Source organism: Peromyscus californicus, unplaced genomic scaffold, assembly GCF_007827085.1.
Source record: "Peromyscus californicus insignis strain IS unplaced genomic scaffold, ASM782708v3 Scaffold_3__1_contigs__length_106647218, whole genome shotgun sequence".
NCBI classification, from domain to species: domain Eukaryota; kingdom Metazoa; phylum Chordata; class Mammalia; order Rodentia; family Cricetidae; genus Peromyscus; species Peromyscus californicus.
This window is the reverse complement of record NW_026294551.1, coordinates 79,853,405-79,875,025: the sequence shown is the minus strand read 5'-3', so window position 1 is coordinate 79,875,025 and position 21,621 is coordinate 79,853,405. Positions and strand designations below refer to the sequence as shown.

Here is a 21,621-nt window from a genome sequence, read left to right as displayed (position 1 = left end):
CTGACTTCCACATTAGAACAATAACTCTGAGCTGTGTAAAAGCTGGTTGCAGAAAGAGTGAACAAGAATGCAAGGGATAGTTTAAAGCTGATGGGCTTGTAAAGTATTTAGGAAGCAAATATGGATAGAACTTAAAAATCGATTGACTATAGTAGAAGGGGGAGTCAAGATAGCTGCTAAATCATCTGATAGAGACCCCATAGTAGAAATGGGGATTACTGAAGTCAAAGTGAACTTCAGAGACAATCTGAGTTTGAGGAACGTTCATGATGCAATACCCAGAAAGCAAGAGAGAAGGCACTGGGATACTGTGGTCCAACTGATAAGAGGGTTGATAATAACAAATGGGAGGCCAACTTGCTGGGTAACAGGGACATCATGAGCGATAATGAACTTTAGAGATGGGATATGTCACAGTAGACTAGGCTTCTTGACTGTTTAAAAATGCTTTTCTCTTGACAATCTGTTGGAGTAAGTTTTTATCAAAAATAAAACTCATTAACTCAAAGACCAGTGATGGCTGAATATGGCCTGCTGGTGATGTTTGGAGTTTTGGAGGTCTCCCTTGTAATCATTCCTCTTCCATATATTTTATTATCTTCTATAGAATTTTTTTGTATTGTATCATTTGGTTAATTTAATTTTAGTTCTCTACTCTTTCTTTTTCACTCTCTCTTCATCTTACCCCAAATGCCCTATTCTCTCCAACCAAAGACAGCACTCCCCACCTTACTCGGCACTCATTCTAACTTGGTATTCCCTCCTCCCTGTTAGACAGAGCCAGCATATGGCACCCTAGTTATATGACATGCTTTGTAGTCTATGAATGAGGCACAATCCCAGCTCGTGCCCTTCTCCCTGGGAAGATGTCTAACGCCTGTAAGAACTGGCTGGGGAGACGGCTCTGTAGCTAAAGTGCTTGCCTTGCAAGCATGATGACTTGAGTTCAGTTCCCAGAACCCCCATTAAAAAAAAAAATAGCCAGACATTGTGATGCAAACTTGTAATCCCAGAGCTGGGGGGCAGAGACAGGTGGATCCCTGGGCTCCTCCTAAGCTTTCTACCTATCCAGGCATCATGATAGATTATTGGGTCTTTGGCTACTCTATTCCCATGAAAGCATTATTGACTAGGTGGTTCTCAGAACCATGGGCCTCTCCAATGCTGATTTCATTCTTCTAGCATGTGCGTCTCAAAATTCAATCATAATTTCTGAGTATAAAATAAATAATAAATAAATTATGCAACATAGTCTAGGCTTAAAATACTTGAATATAGGCAGTGGAGGGGGGAGGATATCTTGGCTTCTAATAAACATAGTTCTCCCTAAAAGAGATTTAAAAGGAATAAAAGGTTCCAGAGAGCAAGCATTTTGCCTTCCCTTGCTGAGTTCTATCTGTTCACCTGTCAAATAAGCAAAAGGCTGCATAGGAAAAATTTAAATCCAATCAAAATAAGTGAAGGAAAAAACAAAATTAGTAAGACTGCTTTTTCCTGCCAGTCCTCTGACCTACTTGAATGTTTACATAATGAAAAGAATCAGGGCTAGCTGAATTTTAATTTATTTCAAGGCTAATGAAAGCCTGCTGTTGCTGTTGCTTTGACCCTTCTGTGGGAGTGGAAGGCTTCCTACGGTGTTAGGTGCTTCCTCCCTGTTAGTAGGCAAGCTTCCATATGAGAAGAACTACGGCTTCCCTGGTAATTGTAATGCTTCTGAACCTGGTTCTCAGGGCAGCAGAGATTCAGAAGGTACCTGGTCCTGTCATAGACCCGTAGTTTTCAAGTTTTTAATTTTAATGAATTCAGACCCATTCTTGCCTATTTAAGACATAACAAATACATCAAATTCCTTAATGTCTGTTATCACCATGTTTATACATAGTCAAAGTCAATATTTAAGCCTCAAAATCAATTGACTTAGATTCTATCACATTTGATTAAACAAATGGTATTTGTGCAAGCTGGAAAATGGGAAAGTGATTTGAGAACAATTGTGGTTTGCAGATGGTTGATTTGAAGCTCTCCTACGTGCTCACTTCAGATCCTTTCATGTAAGGTGGATACTGTTTGTTAACTGGGTGTTGAATCAAAAAGTATTTTTTGGAGTGTTTTGAAAATACCTGCTTACTGATGTCCAACTTTCTTGTATTCTAATTCAAATAGCAGGGCAGTATACTATCTATTAAGAAATGCAGAGTTGTAGCATGGGTGTGTGTGTGTGTGTGTGTGTGTGTGTGTGTGTGTGTGTGTGTGTGTGTGTGTGAAGAGGTTGGGAGTGTGTACATGGGTGCACATATACATGGATGCCAGTGGTCAACCTAGAATGTTGTTCTTCAAGATGTCCATCCATCATTTTACTATTTTGTCTTATTTTACTTTTGAGACAGAGTTTTTCCCTAGAACCTGGGACTTGCTGATTAGGCTAAGGCTGAGTGACCAGCAAGCCCCAAGGATCTTCCTGTCTCTGTCTCCACACTACTGAGATTAATCACAAGTGATCACAAGCGATTGTCTCACAACCTTCCACCCTAGCTTTTTTATGTGGGTCCTGGAGGTTGAACCCAGGTCATTATGGTCACAGAGCAAACCCTTCATAGGCTATCTCTCTGGCCCAAGAAATTGAATTTAAATTTAATTTTATAGTTCCTCTTTCTTCCTCATGATCTTGGACAACTACTTTTTAGTACATACTTTAGAAAGTTGTAATATGAAAAAGAATGACAGTCTCTAGCTTTTCTTATTCCACTCTCTAGCCTTCTTGGGTTACTTTCCATTCTTTCAAGGACAACTGTTCCTTCTCTGAATCCTTACCTGACTCCCACCCTTCCCTCTCACCCTTCCCTCTCACTCCACCCTCGCTGCCTCTCACTGATTCCCTGACCTCGTATAAGCCACCCTACCTCCTAAGACACAAAGCCACACCCTGGCTGAGTGTGAAGTCACTGCCCAGCTTTTCTCTGCACTGGTGGATATACATGCTTGCTTCTATAAATCTGTACTTAAAATTTCTCCACCACACTAAAGTCATTCCAGGAGAAGGATGTACATGTGCGTTTTACTCATCGCGTTAAAGCAAAGGTCCAAAAAGCATTTGTTGATTCCATGAATAACTAGTTGATTCCACCATTGAGAGAGTGGAATTCGCTAAAGCTGAAACTAAAGGAAGTGAAAAAGAAAGGAATTGAAATCAATAAGAAATGTGAGCCAGACAAAATGAGGAAGTTAAGATCTGAGAAACAGGATTCCTGCTTAATAGGCTAGGCTAGGCCAATAGCCCACCTCATCAGAATGCCCCCTACCATCTAGAAGACATTCTGCACAGAGAAAAATAACTCTGGTACTTCAAGGCAGGGTGACTTTGTGTATAAACTAATAAAGCTAGGGATCCTCAAGTTTACTGGTAATGGGAGGTGCCATTTCAAAAAGGAGAGAGATGAGAACTTTACAACAAGAAGGACCTTGGGCCGTCAGGAGTGCCCTTCCCTGCCATTCTGAGCAGTAATAAACCACACCTCAGATAAAACATGATACAGTCCTGGCTTCCTGTTCCACTGTTGGGAAGAAGGAGATGATTGAGAGGAACACCGAGGTGGGAAGTTACAGAGCAGCCAGCCCCTAGCCTCAGCCCTCAGCTCACCCTCATGCTTGCAGTCCACCTCCTCCATCTCATCATTCTTCTGCCTAAAACTCTTCAGGACTCCTTCATCCTCTTCCTCACAGAGTAAGAGCTTAATTAGTCATCTGACCCAGTCTAGTCATTCCAGTCTCAGCCTCTGCCACTGTTGGTGGTCAAGCTTCATGATCTCTGAGAAAAAGACCTACAGATGTCTGCTTTTACATGCAGCCCTTAGCCTGCAACACCATTCCCCCTAACCTGCCTCAATTTTCTCTTTACATGCTTGCTAGATGATGCTTTAAATAGTGTTGCTTTCCAGACACCTCCTCTGATTCTGTAGGTCTGTGTGTGCCCATGTGTGTCTGTGTTCATACGAAACACATTTTTGTGAACCACTGAGATACATTGCCACCATCCTTAAATAGTTTAGAATGAATTTTCTAATAATGAGAATGAATTTTCTAATAATAATTTTATGTAACCGATACAATTACTAAAAATAACCAAAGTAAGATGATTAACCAAAGTAAATGATTATTAAATCATTACACTACTTAATCTGCATTTTGTTTTCAAATTTATCCGTTTTCTAATAATGCCTATATTTTCTTAATTCATGGAAGCAATTGTTTATTTCTTTTGGATTTGTTTTGATTTTGTTGTTTGTTGTTGTTGAGACAGGGGCTTGCCATGTATCCCAGGCTGGCTTTGAACTCTAAATCTTCCTTGAGTCTCAGCCTCCTCAATGCCAGGATATTAGTTATGAGCCACCATGCTCAGCCTCTTACGACTCTTATATCTCCCATCCTGCAGCAGATGGCATTCTACCATCCACAATCATATTCTATTTAACTTCCTTCTCTCCAAGCCTTTCTTTGATCTGTGATACTTGAAAAATATAGGCTAGTAATTTTGTTTGTTTGTTTGTTTGTTTGTTTTTCGAGACAGGGTTTCTCTGTGTAGCTTTGCGCCTTTCCTGGGACTCACTTGGTAGCCCAGGCTGGCCTCGAACTCACAGAGATCCGCCTGGCTCTGCCTCCCAAGTGCTGGGATTAAAGGCGTGCGCCACCACCGCCCGGCAAAAAATTTTGTAACTAACCCCTAGTTTGGGGGACTTTCTAACTCTAAGTGATACCATGTTCTCTTTATAGCATACCAGAAAGGCACAAGGTGTCAAGATTCCCCAATATTTATCCTTTAAAATTAAGAAAAAAAATGCAATTCCTTATCAAACTTTCTATCATTAATTTGCCATCCCTTTCATATCTGCTCACCACCCCCCAAGCCCCACATCACTGGGGATTAAATCCAAGACCTTCATGTATACAAGGCAAATAGCCTCCAAATGAACATTATCCCTAACCCTCATCCTTTTAATTTTAAGGAGACTTATTGTACTACTTTCTTTACATGGTTCTAGGAATTGAATCTAGGGCCTTACAGGTGCTAAGCAGGCACTGTACCACTGAGTCTCATTAGTCTTTTAATTGAATCCTTGCTTGCAACATTTGTTCTGTGACTGACCTTCACTAAGTTGTCTAGGCTGGCCTTGAACCTACTCTCTAGCCCAGGTAAGCCTTGACATTGTGGTCCTTCTCCTTCAGTCTCTTGAGTAGCTAGGATTATGGCCCTGTAACACCAGGCCCAGCCTGCTGTTAAAAATAAAACTAACAATATGATTATGACAAAGAGGTGTTTAAAGCTACCCCGCAAAAAAAAAAAAAAAAAAAAAAAAAAAAAACCTGCATCACCTACATCAGCCCAATCTCTTCTTCATTTAAAAAGATTTTACCACCCAAAAGAGAGGGGTCTCTGGTATGTACAGCATTAGCCAAGTCAAGATTTCTCATTTGCATTTTCAACTCTGCTCATGAATTATCTTTTCATTTCCTTTGCCTTTGCAATAAAAAGGAACCCATGAAAAGAGCATATCTTTTCATAATGAGAAAAAAAGACACACAATATTCTTTCTGGCTTACAAAATGTCATAATATTGCTTTTGGTCCCATTGTGATGGGCATCTGTAATTGCACTTACTTTTTTATACTTGCTACAAGGGTTTAATGTGGTCTCTGAAGAGCTCCCTGCAACCCTGGGGTCTGTGGATTGAAAAATCATTCGGATTGATTAAAGCCATGAGGAGAATGATGATGAGGGCCAGGTCATATGAACATCAGGAAAGTAAAATATTACCATTTAAACTACAAATGGAACCTTTTTTTCCCCCATAAGTGATCAGATTTACAATAGAAGCCTGGGTTGTTCATTGTAAGATTAATAACAACTGACATTAACTCATGTATTTATTCAAAAGAAAATAATCCTATGAGCCCAGTAAGTGAAAAAGACCATTATATACAGTTTTTAACTTCACAAAGTGTATCTTTGAGAGATTTACTTCTAGGACTTCAAACAAAATTGGTCAAGAGGAACCTTGAGGGTTTAGTTGTGCATTCCATTAAAGAGCCTGGCAGTTGTAAGATCCAGAGTACAGCACCATCCTCCACACCTGCTGGTTACTTTTGCATCACTGTGACCAAAACACCCAACAGAAACAACTTCAGCAATGAAGCCTCCTTTTTGCTCATGGTTTCAAGAAATTCAGTCTGCAGTTTCTCTGCTCCATGTCCAATTGCCATGACCAAGGCAACTTAATGAAAGAAGCATCTGATTAGGGGCTCCAGTTCCAGAGGAGTAGAGCCCATGTCCATCATGGCAGGGAGCATAGTAGCAGACAGACAGGCAGACATAACAGATGCTGAAGCAGTGGCTGAGAGCTTACACCCCTATCCACAAACAGGAAGCAGAGAGAGAGAGAGAGAGGGAGAGAGAGGAAATGGTGTGGACTTTTTGAAACTTCAAAACCCACACTGCCCCTAGTGACACACCTCTTCCAACAAGGCCACACCTCCTAATCCTTCTTAAACAGTTCCACTGACTGGAAACCAAGGGGGTTGTTCTCATTCAAACCACCATACTCCATGTGTTGGGGTGGAACACTGGTGGATGGAACACAGTGCAAAGGCTCTTCTTTACTTTCTGGTGGATAAGAAGCAGAACAAGATCATACAGGAGGTGGCCAAAGCAAGATACAGCCCCAATGACCTACTTTATCCTACAAATAGGCCCCACCTCCTACTTTTCACCACCCCACAATAATATTATCATGGTACAAATGAATCAAGAAATTAATTCATTAACTGAGGCCAGAGCTATCAGAGGCACAGACACACCAAGAGGTATGCTCATGTTTATGATGCCAACAATGGTCATCACAGCCCAGTCACTTCATGTCCAGGTATCTTTCTGCCTTATTCCACTTTCTGTTCCCATTTAAGGGTCTTGGCTAAAAAGACAGGCAGAGACTCACACACACACACACACACACACACACACACACACACACACACACACACAGAGAGAGAGAGAGAGAGAGAGAGAGAGAGAGAGAGAGAGAGAGAGAGAGAGAGAGCGCGAGCTTATGTAACCTGCTAGGTTGCCATTGAAGTTGCTGTATAGTTGAAAAGGACAGCAAATCCCCCTGCCTCTATCTCCTGAATGCTGAGATTATGGATGTGCATCTCCACACCTGGCTTATGTGTGATGGAATCCAATGCCTGTGCTTGCTGGTAAGCACTCTGCCAATTGAGCCACACCCCCAGTCCCATCCATTTGATGTCCTGCTCTGAAATGTTACATGGTTAAAAATTTTATATCTAGAAATCCCAAAGACTAAAGAGCTCTTGGTAATGGAATACATGTGATATAAAAACTGGGGGACGGAGCTATGAAGGGAGAAGGAGGGGACCAGAAGAGGGTGAATACAGAGAGCATGTGGGAGGGGACCCCATTACAACAAAGCATGATGATGTATATGGATGAAAAATTACACAGTATGCTACTTTTCTAAAAAAAAATCAGTTACAAGTAAAATGTAAACATCTCTCATTTTGTCTCAAAATATGTCAGCATAGTTTTATGTACTACCCATTTTTTTCCTCTCAAATTTGTTCCTACATGGGCAGGGTTAAGAATATTGACTATCCTTCCAGAGTACCCATGTTCCTAGCACCCATGTAGTGACTAACAACTGTCTGAAGTCCAGTTCCAGTTTCAGGAAATCCAATGCCTTCTTCTGACCTCTACAGGCACCAGACACGTCAGTAGTATACGACAGACGTGCTGGCAGAACACTCATACACAGATAGATAAGATTTTTAAAACTTTAAATTAATCACATGAGCAAAGGGTGGTAAGAATATCTTTCTTCATTTTTTAAAGCTAATTCATTTTTAAAGGTTTGCTTTTATTTTATGTGTATGTGCACATGCCCGAGTGCACATATGCATGTATGTATACCACATGCATACCTAGTGCCTACAGAGCCCAGAAGAGAGTATCGGATCCCCTGGAACTGGATTTGCATGCAATCATGAGCCGTCTGATATGCGTGCTAGGAACTGAACCCAGGTTCTCTGCAAGAGCAGCAAGTGTTCTTAACCATTAAGCCATCTCTCCAGCCCCTCTTTCTTCTTTTTATGTGGGGAAGTTGAAGATGAACAAGGTAAATGGAGAAAATTTACCACTAAGAATGAACCAGAGCTCAAATTTAGCCCTCTAGCATCCATCCTTGCAGGCCAAGCTTTCACTTTTCTGTGACTGCACCAACTAGGTCATCAACACCTGCCACTACACCTCTATTACCTGCGTTCACAACACTGTTTAGTTGTAGATTGACTTTATTGGTTGTTTAATATATCTGACCCTAAAACAAATGCATGGTAGGGACTGTTTGCATTTTTCTAAGATTGGACCTTGCATACACAAATGCCATGTTGTGGTTTTCTCCTTAGCATAGTGACTTTATGTGTCAGTATTCCACTCATCTCTCCTGACCACAACTTCCTGTGTGTTTTCAGACCATTGTCACCTGCTTCTGGAAATGACTCTCTCCTTGGACTTTTCTTGGCTCCGGTGGAAATGGCAAACCCAAAATGGCTTCCCCCAGTCCCCTTCAGAAAGCACACCACTGCTTTCTCCAGAGATGGGCCGGCAGAGCTACAATCCAACAGAGCAGCGAGTGGTATACCCCAACAATGGCATGTGTCATCAGGACTGGAAGAAGGTCTCCAGGAGGTACCCAGGCAACAGTATCTGCACAACCAAGTACACCCTGCTCACCTTCCTGCCCCAGAATCTCTTTGAGCAGTTTCATAGGTATGCAGCTAGGTCCCCCAACTATCCACACCTTAGGCTAGTATTTGCCACTAAGACAAACTCAGAGAAGGTGGTCTCTAAGCAGCACCCTTTAATATCCAAATGTACATATAAAACAGGCTTCTCTCACTGATCAAGTAATGACTTACCATGTCGTGTGTTGGGTTTCAGGCATACATGGGAAAAAAGAAACACTGGACTCATTGGACCATCTAGTGAATGAGACACATGCTAATTATTAAATTGATTCAAAACTGTAACTAGGAAGAATACTTTCAAGGAGAGGTATAAGGTGCTTTCCAGTGAGAATTTGACCTACTGTCAGCAAGACTTCCTTGAGGAAGTAGCAATTCAGACATGACTGAGTGGAAAGACAGATGCCTGGGTAGATAACTCACAGCGATGTTGGGGACTAAAATGTTCACTGAGCCAAGTGTGAGGACCAGAGTTTAGATTCCCAGCACCTCTAAGTGCTAGGCAAGTGTGAGGCTGCCTGCCTGTAGTCCCAGTTCTTGGGAGAGGGAGACTGGGGAGCCCCAGAGCAAAACTGGTTTTAGATTAGTGAAATCACTGAGCTCTGGTTTCAAGTAAGAGACCCTGCATCATTATGTAAAGTGGAGAGTGATTGAGGAAGACTTCAAACATCAACATCTGGCATGCACACGTGTATATGCACCTGCACAAACATGTGTACCCACATACATGTTGAACACATTACTTATAACGCACACACACAGTTTTTTTTTAAAGAAAGGAATAAAAACAAAGAAGTAGGAGAAGGAAACCAGGAGAATGTTTCTGCTTACATAGTTTCATGTGCAAAGGCACTGTGGCAGAGAAAAATGAGATTCACTTAAAAACTTTGAAAGTAGAATCCATTCTTCTCAAACAATGTGCAAAAATTATTATTAACTATAAATCAAATATATACTTAAAATAACCACAAAATCTATTGAATTTTGTAACTAATATACATCAGCTGTTATGCTTCAGAACCCTTTAGTATACACAACCAATTTTTATGCCACATAACATTTATAAGAGCCCTTTAAAGTAGACAGTATGAACTTATGCACAAGAAAGAACAAACTTAGGCAGGTCAGTGAATTAGTAAACAGCAGAGACAAGGCTGGAGAGATGGTTCAGAAGGTATAGGTGGTTGCCACCAAAACTAATAACCTGAGTTCAATCCCTAGGACCCACGTGTTGAGAGAAGAGAAACCACTCCTGCAAATTGTCCTCTGGCCTCCATATTCACACCATGGCAAACAGCACACTTGTGCACACACACACACACAGAGAAAATAAATTAATAAATGTAATTTTAAAAATTGATTTTACAAAATCTATAGCATTTGCCTTCAACTCCTTTACCACATTGTTTAACTTGGCACTGAAAGTGTTTGATTTGGTTACAGCCAATAACTAAGAAGAGATTGGAAGAGTACATTTTTCTCCTCCAGGGTCTTCACTCACACCTTGCTCATCCCTCCAGGTGGGCCAACCTCTACTTCCTGTTCCTGGTGATTCTGAACTGGATGCCCTCCATGGAAGTCTTCCACAGGGAAATCACCATGTTACCATTGGCCATTGTCCTGTTTGTCATCATGGTCAAAGATGGCGTAGAGGACTTCAAAAGATACCGCTTTGATAGAGAGATGAACAGTGCCGGCATTCATATATATGAAAGGTAAGGGGACTCTACTACTGGTCTCTCTTGCAAACAGGTTAAATAAACTCATCAGCACATTTAGGGGACTGATCTTTGCTTGCAATATGACTTTTAACTTTGTGTGTGTGTGTGTGTGTGTGTGTGTGTGTGTGTGTGTGTGTGTGTGTGTGTTTGCCACAACACACATATGGAGGCCAAAGGACAGCTTGCAGGAGTTGGTCCTCCCTTCCACTATGTGGGGTCTGGATATTGAACTTAAGTCATCAGACTTGATGGCCCGTACCCTTATTCACTGAGCTAACCTCATATATTCTTTTTTTAAAAAAAGACACGTTAGTCTTTTTTAAACTACTGCTTTTATCTTTTAATATTATAGTGTAATTTCATCATTTCCCCCTTCTTTTATCTCCTTCCAAACCCCTTCATATACCTCCCCTTGCTCTTTTTAAAATTCATTGCTGCTATTGTCATTAATTATTGTTACATGTGTATATGTATATACATATTCTGAAATATAATCTGCTCAGTCTGTATAATGTTACTTAATGTAGGTTTTCAGGTCTCACCATTGGTATTAGAGAGCCAGTTGGTGTGATCTTCCCTGGGGAAGATCATTTTTTCCTACTCTCAGCAGTCCTTTGTTGCCTGTAGTTCTTTGTCTAGAGTCGAGGTCTCGTGGACTTTCTCCAGGGCATGGTAGCATGTCTGTTGTTCTTATTCAGCTCAAGTTTGGGGAATCATATTGGTGAAATTTCCTGGGTGTAGCTTCTGACATTCCTAGGAGACACAATCTCACAGAAAACTCCCTGATCCTCTGGTTATTATAATATTCCCACCCCATTTTCTCCAAAGTTCTCTGAGCCTTAGGTGAAGGAGTGTTTTGTAGCTATATCAGTAGGGACTGGACATTTTGATTGGTGATGGTTTTCTGTAATGTTTTCCAACTGTTGAAAAGAGATGTTTCCTTGATGAGGGATAAGGACTACACTTAGATGTGGATATAAAGACAAATATTTAGAGTGTAGTTAGGGATTATGCTGGACTAGTAAAGTGGCAGCTGTAGGTTCTTTTCCAAGATCCATGACGTCACTAGCCCTGGGTAGTTGGCTACGTTTCCAGTAGTGGGCATGATTTCCTTCTTGTTGAGCTGGACTTAATCCAATGATGGAGCTACTAGTTACTATCAAGATATGCATGCCACTGTTACATGGTAAGAGTTATTTGTGCCATACTGGTCATTGTTGTGGTTCATAGGTATTAGAGTTAGGTAGGACTGTTAGTTGTTTTCCTCCCTTAGAAGCTAGAATGGCACCTTCTGGTATCATGAAAGCTAGTCCTTTGGGAGCTGTCTTGCAAGTCAATTCCAGCTCAAGAATCCCTGAGCCCTGTGTCTAAAGTGCATGATGTCTTCACCAATAGGAATTTATCATCCGCCTCTAGCAGTAGCCTGTGATGTTTTGGGAATCTCTGACCAACAACTCAAAAGAGGATTCCCAATGCCTCATGCTGGGGGTTTAGTTAGATGCATCTTCTTTAGCTCTGGGAGGAACATTGTCCGCTCAGATAAGAAAATTTCATTTGAACTACATATGTATATTTACACACAGACTTCTGTATGTGGTAGCAGTTTCCTTAGGTAGATAGTGAAAAGTTTGATTCCTTAGAACTTTTTCAGACATTGAGTTTTCTTAATTCGGTGATTCTCAGCTGGAGGTGATTCTGACTCACATCTCCTCCCTCCCCCTCCACCCTGTGAGCACATGATAATAGGTGGGGACAGTTGGTAGTACCGGCATCTAGAGGATGGAAGCTGGGGGTGCCAGTACATATCTTAAATACACAAGACAGAACATACACACACACATACACACACAATCTAGTCAAAAATAGCAGGACTGAAGTTGAGAAACCTTGATATAGCTCATAGAAACCCTCATATTCTTAGCCTCACAGACATTGTATTATTAAGATTTGGCTAGAAGCCCAAGAATTTGACTCCAAGATGATTAGATCATCACAGAAAAGTAATTTCCTAAGAAACTCTTTTGATGGTGTCAGGTGATGTCACACAAATAAAAACATGTATGCTATTTTTAAAGCTGCAGAGTGCCCTGGCTAAAAATCCATTGTGTTTCCTAACCTGGTAGGTTTTAGGACCCAACATCAGTGCACCTGTGTAGGAAAGGATGACACCTGTAGATGCCGCCTACATTCCAACAGGTGGAGTCTCAGCCAGGCAGCAGGAAGTGCCTCCTGGACACACACCCATTCTCTGCAAGCTCCTTCCTGATCAGTTCTCCCATACAAACTGCAGACTGGATTGTTTTCTCTCTCTCTCTCTCTCTCTCTCTCTCTCTCTCTCTCTCTCTCTCTCTCTCTCTCTCTCTCTCTCTCTCTCTCTTTAAACAAAACAAAACATTTTTTTAATTGTTAGTTTGGAAAGAAGTTTTCACCACAGAAGGCAAGTGAAAGATGCAGATTAAATAATGAGAAAAGAAGAGGTAGGCTTGAGCAGAGATGAGGAAGGAAGGGAGGAAGAGGCGGAAAAAGAAAGAAGACAAGAAGAGGGTCGTGGTCTCCAACCTGCCTTTCGAAGGATGGCCCTACAAAGAAAACCCCAACCGCCATTACCGTGGGAACCAAGTCAAGACCAGCAAGTACACGGTGTTGTCCTTTATACCCAAGAACCTTTTTGAGCAGCTGCACCGGTTTGCCAATCTCTACTTTGTGGGCATTGCCATTCTGAACTTCATCCCCGTGGTCAATGCATTCCAGCCAGAGGTGAGCATGGTTCCGGTCTGTGTCATCCTGACTGTCACTGCCATCAAGGATGCTTGGGAAGACTTCCGGAGATACAAATGTGATAAAGTCATCAATAACCGAGAGGCCCTGGTTTATAGCAGGTAAAACTCAGAGCTCTGGGGAAGTCTCCCTGGTGCAGCCCAACTTCCTCTAACCGCTGCTCCTGCTAGCAGAAGGGATGGCGACAAGGGCTCTCAGGACTTTATCTCCTGGAGTGAGGCACTACTGTAGTACAAACCACAAGCAAAAGAGGACTAAGGAAGGCTTTGCAAATTAGGAAGTCGTCGTTTTATAGTATTTTCTTGGACGATGTGTCTATAAATTCCCTCCCCTAGTTAGTCCTGTGTGGCTGTGAGCATGCTTGACTCTGGGAGGGGAAACGCACCTGTGTTTCAGGGGGGTGATGGAGCTTTGCCTCAGAATGAGAGCCTGAGGACGTAGTCGGGGTTCAGCACTGTCTCCAGTCCTAACTGTGTGGTGGCCTTAGGCAAGCGGTGCAAATGCCGTAATTCCGAAAACAAGAGCAATTCTTGATGTGTTCATGGGACCGAGACCAAATAATCCTAAGAGAATGCTTACTGTTGATGTCAGACATGTAAATAAGAGCCGCAATCACTTTTAGAAAGCAAAACTCCTATCTGCTGAGCTATTCACTGCCCCAGGCTCATTTCTGATATTCCCACAAAACCAAGCCTGCCTGCCTTGATCTGGTCTGACCACACTGTTTAATATTGTTTTATATATACAGATATTTTGCAAAGTTCCATTGGCCAGATGACCAAACTGGGCTCTTGGGGACATACTTTTATTTGGTAAGGGGAAATGGATGTAATTAAAGCTACGGGAGTTCATGAAAAAAAGTAACAGGATGCTTGTTGGGTGAGCTAGCAGTTAGCCCTGAGTCTTGAATTGCTTAGAGATGTAAGGCTTAGTTTCTTATTAAATAGGGAAAGTCTTTCATTTTCTTAGCCTCTCTCAGTCACACAGTCTCTCTCTCTCTCTCTCTCTCTCTCTCTCTCTCTCTCTCTCTCTCTCTCTCTCTCTCTCTCTCTCTCTCTCCCCCTCCCTCCCTCCCTCCCTCTTTCTCCCTCTCTCCCTCCCTCTATGCCCCCTTTCTTCCTCCCTCCCTCCCTCCTTCCCTCTCTCCCTCCTTCCCTCCCTCCCTCTGTCACCCACTCCCTCTCTCTCCTTCCCATTCCCCTGCTTCCTCAGATCACCCTGGGGTTGTCTTATTTCCTCTAAGTTTATCAACTTCATCTTCAGAGGTTTACTCTGTTGCCCTGGTCACTGGCAGAAATAAAGGGAATTACTTTGAACGCTTAGCTATTGGAATTGGGTTATGAAAGGGTTTAGGAGCCGGGTTCCAACAGGGAAGTTCTCCACCAGGGGAAGCCTCCAGAGAGACTTTGACATACAAAGAACCCCTAAGTGAAACCCCATGCTCCCCACTTGGGAACACTGAGTTTTGGCCATCTCCGCTAGCAGGGCCACAATTATATGTCTAGAAAAAGTAATCTGAGGGATTTTTTTCCTTTCCCAGCTAGATCTAATTGTCATGAATGTTGTGAGCACAGGGGTCAGCTATAACTGAGATGGAGACAAGCCATCTAAATGAGGGGGAGGAATAGCTGCCTGAATGGAAAGCCTTTCCTTGCAGGGAAAGCATTCATTTCCGCTGGCCCCAACCCACCCACCTTGCCTTTTGTTACCACCTTTCTTTGTTGTTCATGCAGGTGGCACAAAGGTGAGCAGGAAGCTGGTCCCCTGCAGAGGAATGGGAGTCCTGTTCTTCCTGCTCTGCCAGAATATCCCAGAATAATGAACCTCTTCTTGGCACTAATCCCCATGTTGATCAGAACGTAGGCTCACCTGTGCTGAGAGCCAGACTGACCTGCTGTTCTGTTCTCAAAATAACTTGGGGAAAACAAGGTAGTAACTATCTATAATAAGTAATAGTATGATTATCTATTCAATATATCTAATAGATAAGGTTTGATTGCACAAGCCTGAAATCTCAGCCCCAGGAAGGCTGAGGCAGGAGAATCAGGAGTTCAAGGCCTCCTTGCCTACATATACATATACATATACATATACATATACATATACATATACATATACATATACATATAGTTCAAAGCTAATTTGAGCTACATGAGAATGTGTTTCAAAATTTAAAAAAAAAATTTAGAAAAGGTTTGTTAGCCTGATCACTCACTGGCAGGAAGAACAAAAAGGGGTTTCGGTGTCTCTAAAGGGGTATTCAGTGGAATAACTAGGAAGGACATATTGTTAAGATATCCTGCCCCCAAAGAGCTGCTGGTCCTCACGACCCATGGCTCATGGTTGACAAAGCAAAGGTACCCTGTAAAGAAACCTGTACACTTTGAATTAATCAATTAAACTTCATATTGCTCAAAAATGCTTTTAGTACCTAAGTGTGGAAAAGTTTACTCTTTTCAATGACAGCAAGATAATTGACTATGGGGACCAATCAGGCAATTAGTGTTGGCATGTGCTGGGGATGGTGGGACCTCCAGGGGTCAAGCCCAGAAGGGTTCACCTCCCAGCAGAGCTGGCTGCTCAGCTAACAACAAGCTTTGTTCTAAGTGTAAATACAGCCCAGTGCTGGGTTACCTGAGTTCCTTAGGGGAACTAAAATTGCTACATCTTTATTATGTCAAATTCAGTTATCCTTTTACAGTTTCATGCACATGTAGATATATGTATCACTTTGATCATATATATAATGATATAGATATATATATTATTTTGATCATTTCCCCATCATCCTTTCCTACTCCCCTCCTCTTCCTATTGAATGCCTTCTTCCCAACGACCCCCACTTCTAGTTCCATGTCTTTTTTCATTCTTGCGAGGGAGGGGGGCATCCCACTCATTTAATTAGAATTGCATACATGAACACAGGTGGGGGCTTATTTACTTGAGTAAGGATAACATACCAGAGGCTACAGTCCTGGCTACCTGATCTTCCTTCCTCCAGCAGTCTTTAACTGCCTGTTGCTCCTCTTCCAGGGTTGCTAATGACATAATTGATGCAAATTCTTCAGATTTTGTTTGTTTGACCTGAAGTTCTGCTCTGCCTGGGAGCGTCTAGTTTTCACACTTGGCCTTATAATGTCCAAGGAATCAGAAGTCTTTGCAAAAAGAATAGTTGTGTTCTTCTGAGGTCACCCCTCAATAAAGGGCTGTCTTTGGATAGAAGGGACTGTGACCTTGAGGGGACCGCAGGTTTGGGAGTCAGCTGCCTGCCCTCTAGGCCCAGGTCTTGAGCTATCAATGAATAGGCTGGGAGAGTCACTTCAATTCCTGCATTCCCATTTCTGTTTTCATAAGGCTAGTGGGTCCTAGGCGATGTACTGTTGGGGGAAGGAAGGAAAAAAAAAAACAGAACTTACAGCCAAATAATTCAGAATAGAGCGTCTCATGCTGTTGTTCTTGGTCTAATAGCATGCGGTAACATAATTATGAGTCAGGTACAGCCCTCAGCAAGCGTCATGTCTAGTGCTGCATTGGCTCAGCTGTTTTCTCCTGCCGGTGGCAGAAACCTCAATCACAGAGATTTACACAAAAGGGAATTAGGATGGCTTAAGCTATCACAGGTGACTTGAAGTAAGCAAGGACCTAGTGCTCCAATCTGCTTCTAGACCCAGACTTAGCATTTAGTACCTGTCTGTGTCATCCAGCCCTCAGACAGTTGTGACTCATGGCAATGAGAGAGCCACAGCATGATCAGCCCTCAGAGCTACTTCTAACAACCCACAAAGGGACAAAAAAAGGTGTTTCTGGTGGCCTTCATAGAAGGTCAAGAGAGGTAACGAGCGGGGCGGTGGTGGCGCACGCCTTTAATCCCAGCACTCGGGAGGCAGAGCCAGGCGGATCTCTGTGAGTTCGAGGCCAGCCTGGGCTACCAAGTGAGTTCCAGGAGAGGCGCAAAGCTACACAGAGAAACCCTGTCTCGAAAAACCAAAAAAAAAAAAAAAGAGAGGTAACGCGTACTCCTAACCCCCTCACATCTTGGTGACCCCCATCAGAGCTCATGCCCACCCCGACCCAATCCCTGGCAGCAGGAAAAAGGATTATGATAATAAGTTATATCTGAGGTAAGGTCCTTATCCAAAGAGCCCAGCCATGTTTTCCAGAAAGAAATAAAACCCAAATAAAATAACTTCCAAGAAAGAGAGAAACAGACACTGCAGAGGCCACTTCCATGCCCTCAGCACTGTCACTAAATCCATTTCTTGGTCAGCTGTTTTCCACACTAAAGTCCACTTGGGACATTGTATTTGTATTCAGAAATCACACAGCACAGAAGGAATGTGAGCCCAGGGAACTGGGCTGGGATTGGTCCCCCCAATTAAAACGGAATAAAGTCTATCCTGAGTTACAACAGCCAGTCACTGGCTTGTTCACCTGTTTAGCTAAGATGCCTGCACTAGATGCCCCTGAAGTTTCTCTTACTCTGAAGTACACAGGTTCTGTAAAAAAAAAAAAAAAAAAAAAAAAAAAAAAAAAAAAAAAAAAAAAAAAAAAAAAAACACGGCAGGAGAAGCCAGAAATGCCACCTATGTGTTAATGATTATCTGAACTAATGGATACTAAGGGGCCTGTCTCATTGCCGGAGACCAATGACACAGGATAAGGTATCAGACAAAGAAAGTTTGAGAAAGTGACACTGTTTAGTGAGGGACACCTAGAAGCCTGTGTCCGACTCTTCCCTCTGATTCACGCGTCTGTGAAACTGGCGCCTTTTCTCTTCCTTTTTCTTTTTTGCAATTAGGCACAAAGACCCCGTAGAATTCTGCTCGCTACCTAATCCCATGCATCATCCAGTCTAGACTCATTTCTACTGTGAGAAAATGGCTTTTGCGAACAGCAGAAGCCTTGTTAACAGAATTACAATCCTGTTAGAGCATTTTCTTTTAATATAGCAACGGTGCTTATGGTCGAGAGGTGACCCATTAATCAGATTTATGGAATGACTTGGAGGGGAGATTAGCTTCAGAATTGTATTAGCTTAGCTTCTCCCAGGGCTCTGTTTAATGAATCCAGAAACCATACCCAGCAAGAGACTTGTATTTTTCCAGCTAGCTTAGGGAAATTGTATTTGTATTCAGAAATCACGCAGTACAGAAGGAGGAATGTGAGCTGAGGGAATTGGGTTGAGATTTGTCCCCCAATTGAAATGTTTCTCTCTCTCTCTCTCTCTCTCTCTCTCTCTCTCACTCACTCACGCGCGCACACACTCTGTGCATGTGTATGTCTCTGTATGTGTGTGTGTGTGTGTGTGTATGTGCGCGTGCATCTGTGTGTGTAGTGTAGTATGTGTCCATGTGTGCACATGCATACATATGTGTATGGAGGCCAGAGGTTGACAGCAAGTGTCTTCCTCTGTTGCTCTTCACTCTATATTTTTGAGATGGGTTCTCTCATTGAACCCTTACCGCCTTCACAGGCTATCCATCAAATTCTGGGAATATTCCTGTGCCTGCCCAACCCATGCAAGAGTTTCAGACAGGTACAACCACACTTGCCTTTTTACAATGGTGCTGGTGATCTAACCTCAGTACTAGTGCCCATATGGCAGACATTCCCAAACAAAGTCACTTCTTCAGCTCCTGTTCAGCAAATATTAATTGGTGCATAGATACCATCACGGCAGCGTGTCCTCAAGGAGCTTTCAGTCCAGGGTATATGAGATGCTTACAAACAATTACAACACCCCATGTACTTTAGTGCCCTGTATACAAGGGGGCAGGGAATATGGTACTATAGAGAAGGTAGGGACTCACCTACCAGCATGAAATGTCAAGGTCAATGGAGGCCTTCCTCAAAGAGGTGACCCTTCAGGGGGCAGGCTGAGAAAGGCTTGGTCAGACACACCATTCAGTTCATAGTCTGGTCATATGTCAGCTGAAGGATACACATGTTGGTTTTCAAAACGACCAGGAAGTACCAAGAAATGCATGAAAATTGAGAGGAAATGAGAGAACACTAAACTGGTTTTCTTTACTCTGTGTGTGCATGCATGTGTAGTACATGTACATGTTAGTATGAACACATGTCCATGCAGGTTTGTATGTGTATATACATATACTTGCTTTCCACAGGTCAGTGTTGAGTGTCTTCCTTGATTGTTCCCTGCGCCCCTCCCCCCCCCTGCTTATTTTTTGAGACAGTCTCTCTCTCTCTCTCTCTCTCTCTCTCTCTCTCTCTCTCTCTCTCTCTCTCTCTCTCTCAACCTGGAGCTCATCTAATGGCTAGGCTGGCTGAGCAATAAGTGCCAACGATCAGCTCTGCTCCTGACTGGTTACCTGAACTCGGTTCCTCAGGCTCGCATAGTGGGCATTTTACAGACTGATCTATCGTTTTACAAATGGACTATCCCTCAGTTTGACTTTTTAGCGGGAGATGACGAGTCTTCCTTCTGGAAATCAGGTGGCTGCTTCAATGTCAAGGCAACTCCATGTGCTTCAAGAGAGAAGCCACTGGAGCTAGCAGCCTGGTTGGGCCTTCAGCTTGGATGGTTGTCTGTCCTGCCTACATCCACAGCGAACAGCCTAGGGATATGGATAAGCTGACACTGATAGTTTTGTTAATTATCTAATGATAATTTAAATAACGCCATCTCAATAATAGCGCCAACTGCTCTCACCTTGAAAATTATGATGACCATAATTCTGCCTAAGATCTCTTTCATGAGAAAATGGGCAGACGACATGCAAGAGGGCTTGGAAATAGCATTGCTATAGAAACAAACTGTAGAACACATGGCCACAGGATGGGGAGTAGAGGAAGAAGATCAGCCTCACAGTGACCTGAGTGAATGCATCCATCAAATACTCCCCATCAAATCTGTACTCAGTCAGAGCTGCCCATCCTGGTCCCTATGTAGTGACTGCATCGCATGAGCCTCTGTTTCAACATCTGAGCATCCCCACGCTGAGTATCAGGTTCAGAGAAGACCACATGTGTCCTCACCTAGCACAGACCCTAGAACGCTTGGTCCAGCGTAACTTGTAAGATGGCCTGAGCATGAGAACATCAGGTGTGTGCACTGCCTTCCTGGTGGTTCACGCTTTGCCTTTATTTCTCCTAAATGGTGACTCTCTGAAAAAACCTAAAGGAGAGATAGGGATTAACAGGGCAGAATTCAGGCTTTTTCAGAGCTATTCTCACATCAAAATACTATCATAAACCTACCTTCACCCATAAACAACTTCCTAGGGTTGCTTCTGGGACTAAGTAAGCTAGTACATTAGCATGTGCTGCTAAATGCTTTGTAATGTATCTGGCATTCGGCATCACTTAGATAATATTAGCTAAAATACCCCTGAGGAGACTTTCAGAACCTTGACAGCCAGGAATCACCGTGAACTTGACCCAAGAAAAGTACCATACCAAAAAAAAAAAAAAAAAGGCCAATGGCTGGAGTTTGAAAATATACGAGAGAAGAGGAGAAAAAAAACCTTATCTGTGGAACTTGACTTCAAGCTCCAATATACAGAAAAACAGGCCTCAGGAGAGAATCTGAACAATGCAGACAGTGGAGAAGCATTCCAGGTCATTTGAAGTATGACTAATGAAAATTACCACAGCCTGGAGGTCACAGACCAACAGACCATGGTGTCCATGCCCCAGGTCTTTATTCTGCATTTGGCAAACCCAGTGGCCATCTTGCAAGTGTCTCCCATCCACACACTAGTCCTTCTGCCTTGCCTGTGTTCACAGAAGGCTATAAACATAAACCACTTGGGCCAATTCAGCGTGTCGTTTCAGGAGAGACCACATTAGGTCCCCCAAAGACAGGCGAGTCATAAAACAAGAGCTCAGGTGTCCCTGAAGCTCTGCACCCCTGTCACCAGAGATGATTTGTGTATCAGCAAGGGAGGATTCATAGCCTCTGCCTTGTCATTACTGAGCTCAGGACTCTAAAAGGTGACACTCTTGTTCTCATTAGCCAGTTAGGCTTTGTCACCTTCCTCAGCTTCATCCACCATGTACCTCATTCCCAAACAAAGCATCCATTCCCTCTTAAGCTATGCTGCCCCTCACTGCAACTCACAGGTCCTGTTAGACATGCCTGTGTGATCTTAACTGAGTTAGGTAACCTCTTGGAGGCCCTGTTTTTCTCATCTAAAAAGAGGGGGTAAATGGTAACAATAAAAGTTGTCTCCTAATTAGGCAGATAAATGGTCACATTAGTCTGGTGCTGGGCTCTTTATGGGCATTCCATACATGCTAGCCAATAATATGAGATCATAGTTTTATTAGAATTCTTCAGTGAGGAGTCTGT

General features: G+C 42.7%; 1 protein-coding gene across 5 annotated transcripts in view; it reads left to right on the top strand.

Moving 5' to 3' along the window:
• Atp10b (ATPase phospholipid transporting 10B (putative)) overlaps window positions 1-21,621 on the top strand; it is a 239,522-nt gene that overhangs the window by 121,626 nt on the left and 96,275 nt on the right. For 4 of the 5 annotated variants that reach the window (XM_052758459.1, XM_052758456.1, XM_052758458.1 and 1 more), the window contains 2 exons: window positions 8,536-8,833; window positions 10,329-10,523. In XM_052758459.1, coding sequence (XP_052614419.1) covers window positions 8,559-8,833; window positions 10,329-10,523 — 470 coding nt within the window. In that variant the 5' untranslated portion in view covers window positions 8,536-8,558. Of the gene's footprint in view, window positions 1-8,535; window positions 8,834-10,328; window positions 10,524-12,995; window positions 13,409-21,621 lie in introns of those variants that run through there. The other variant, XM_052758460.1, reaches the window with a different exon arrangement.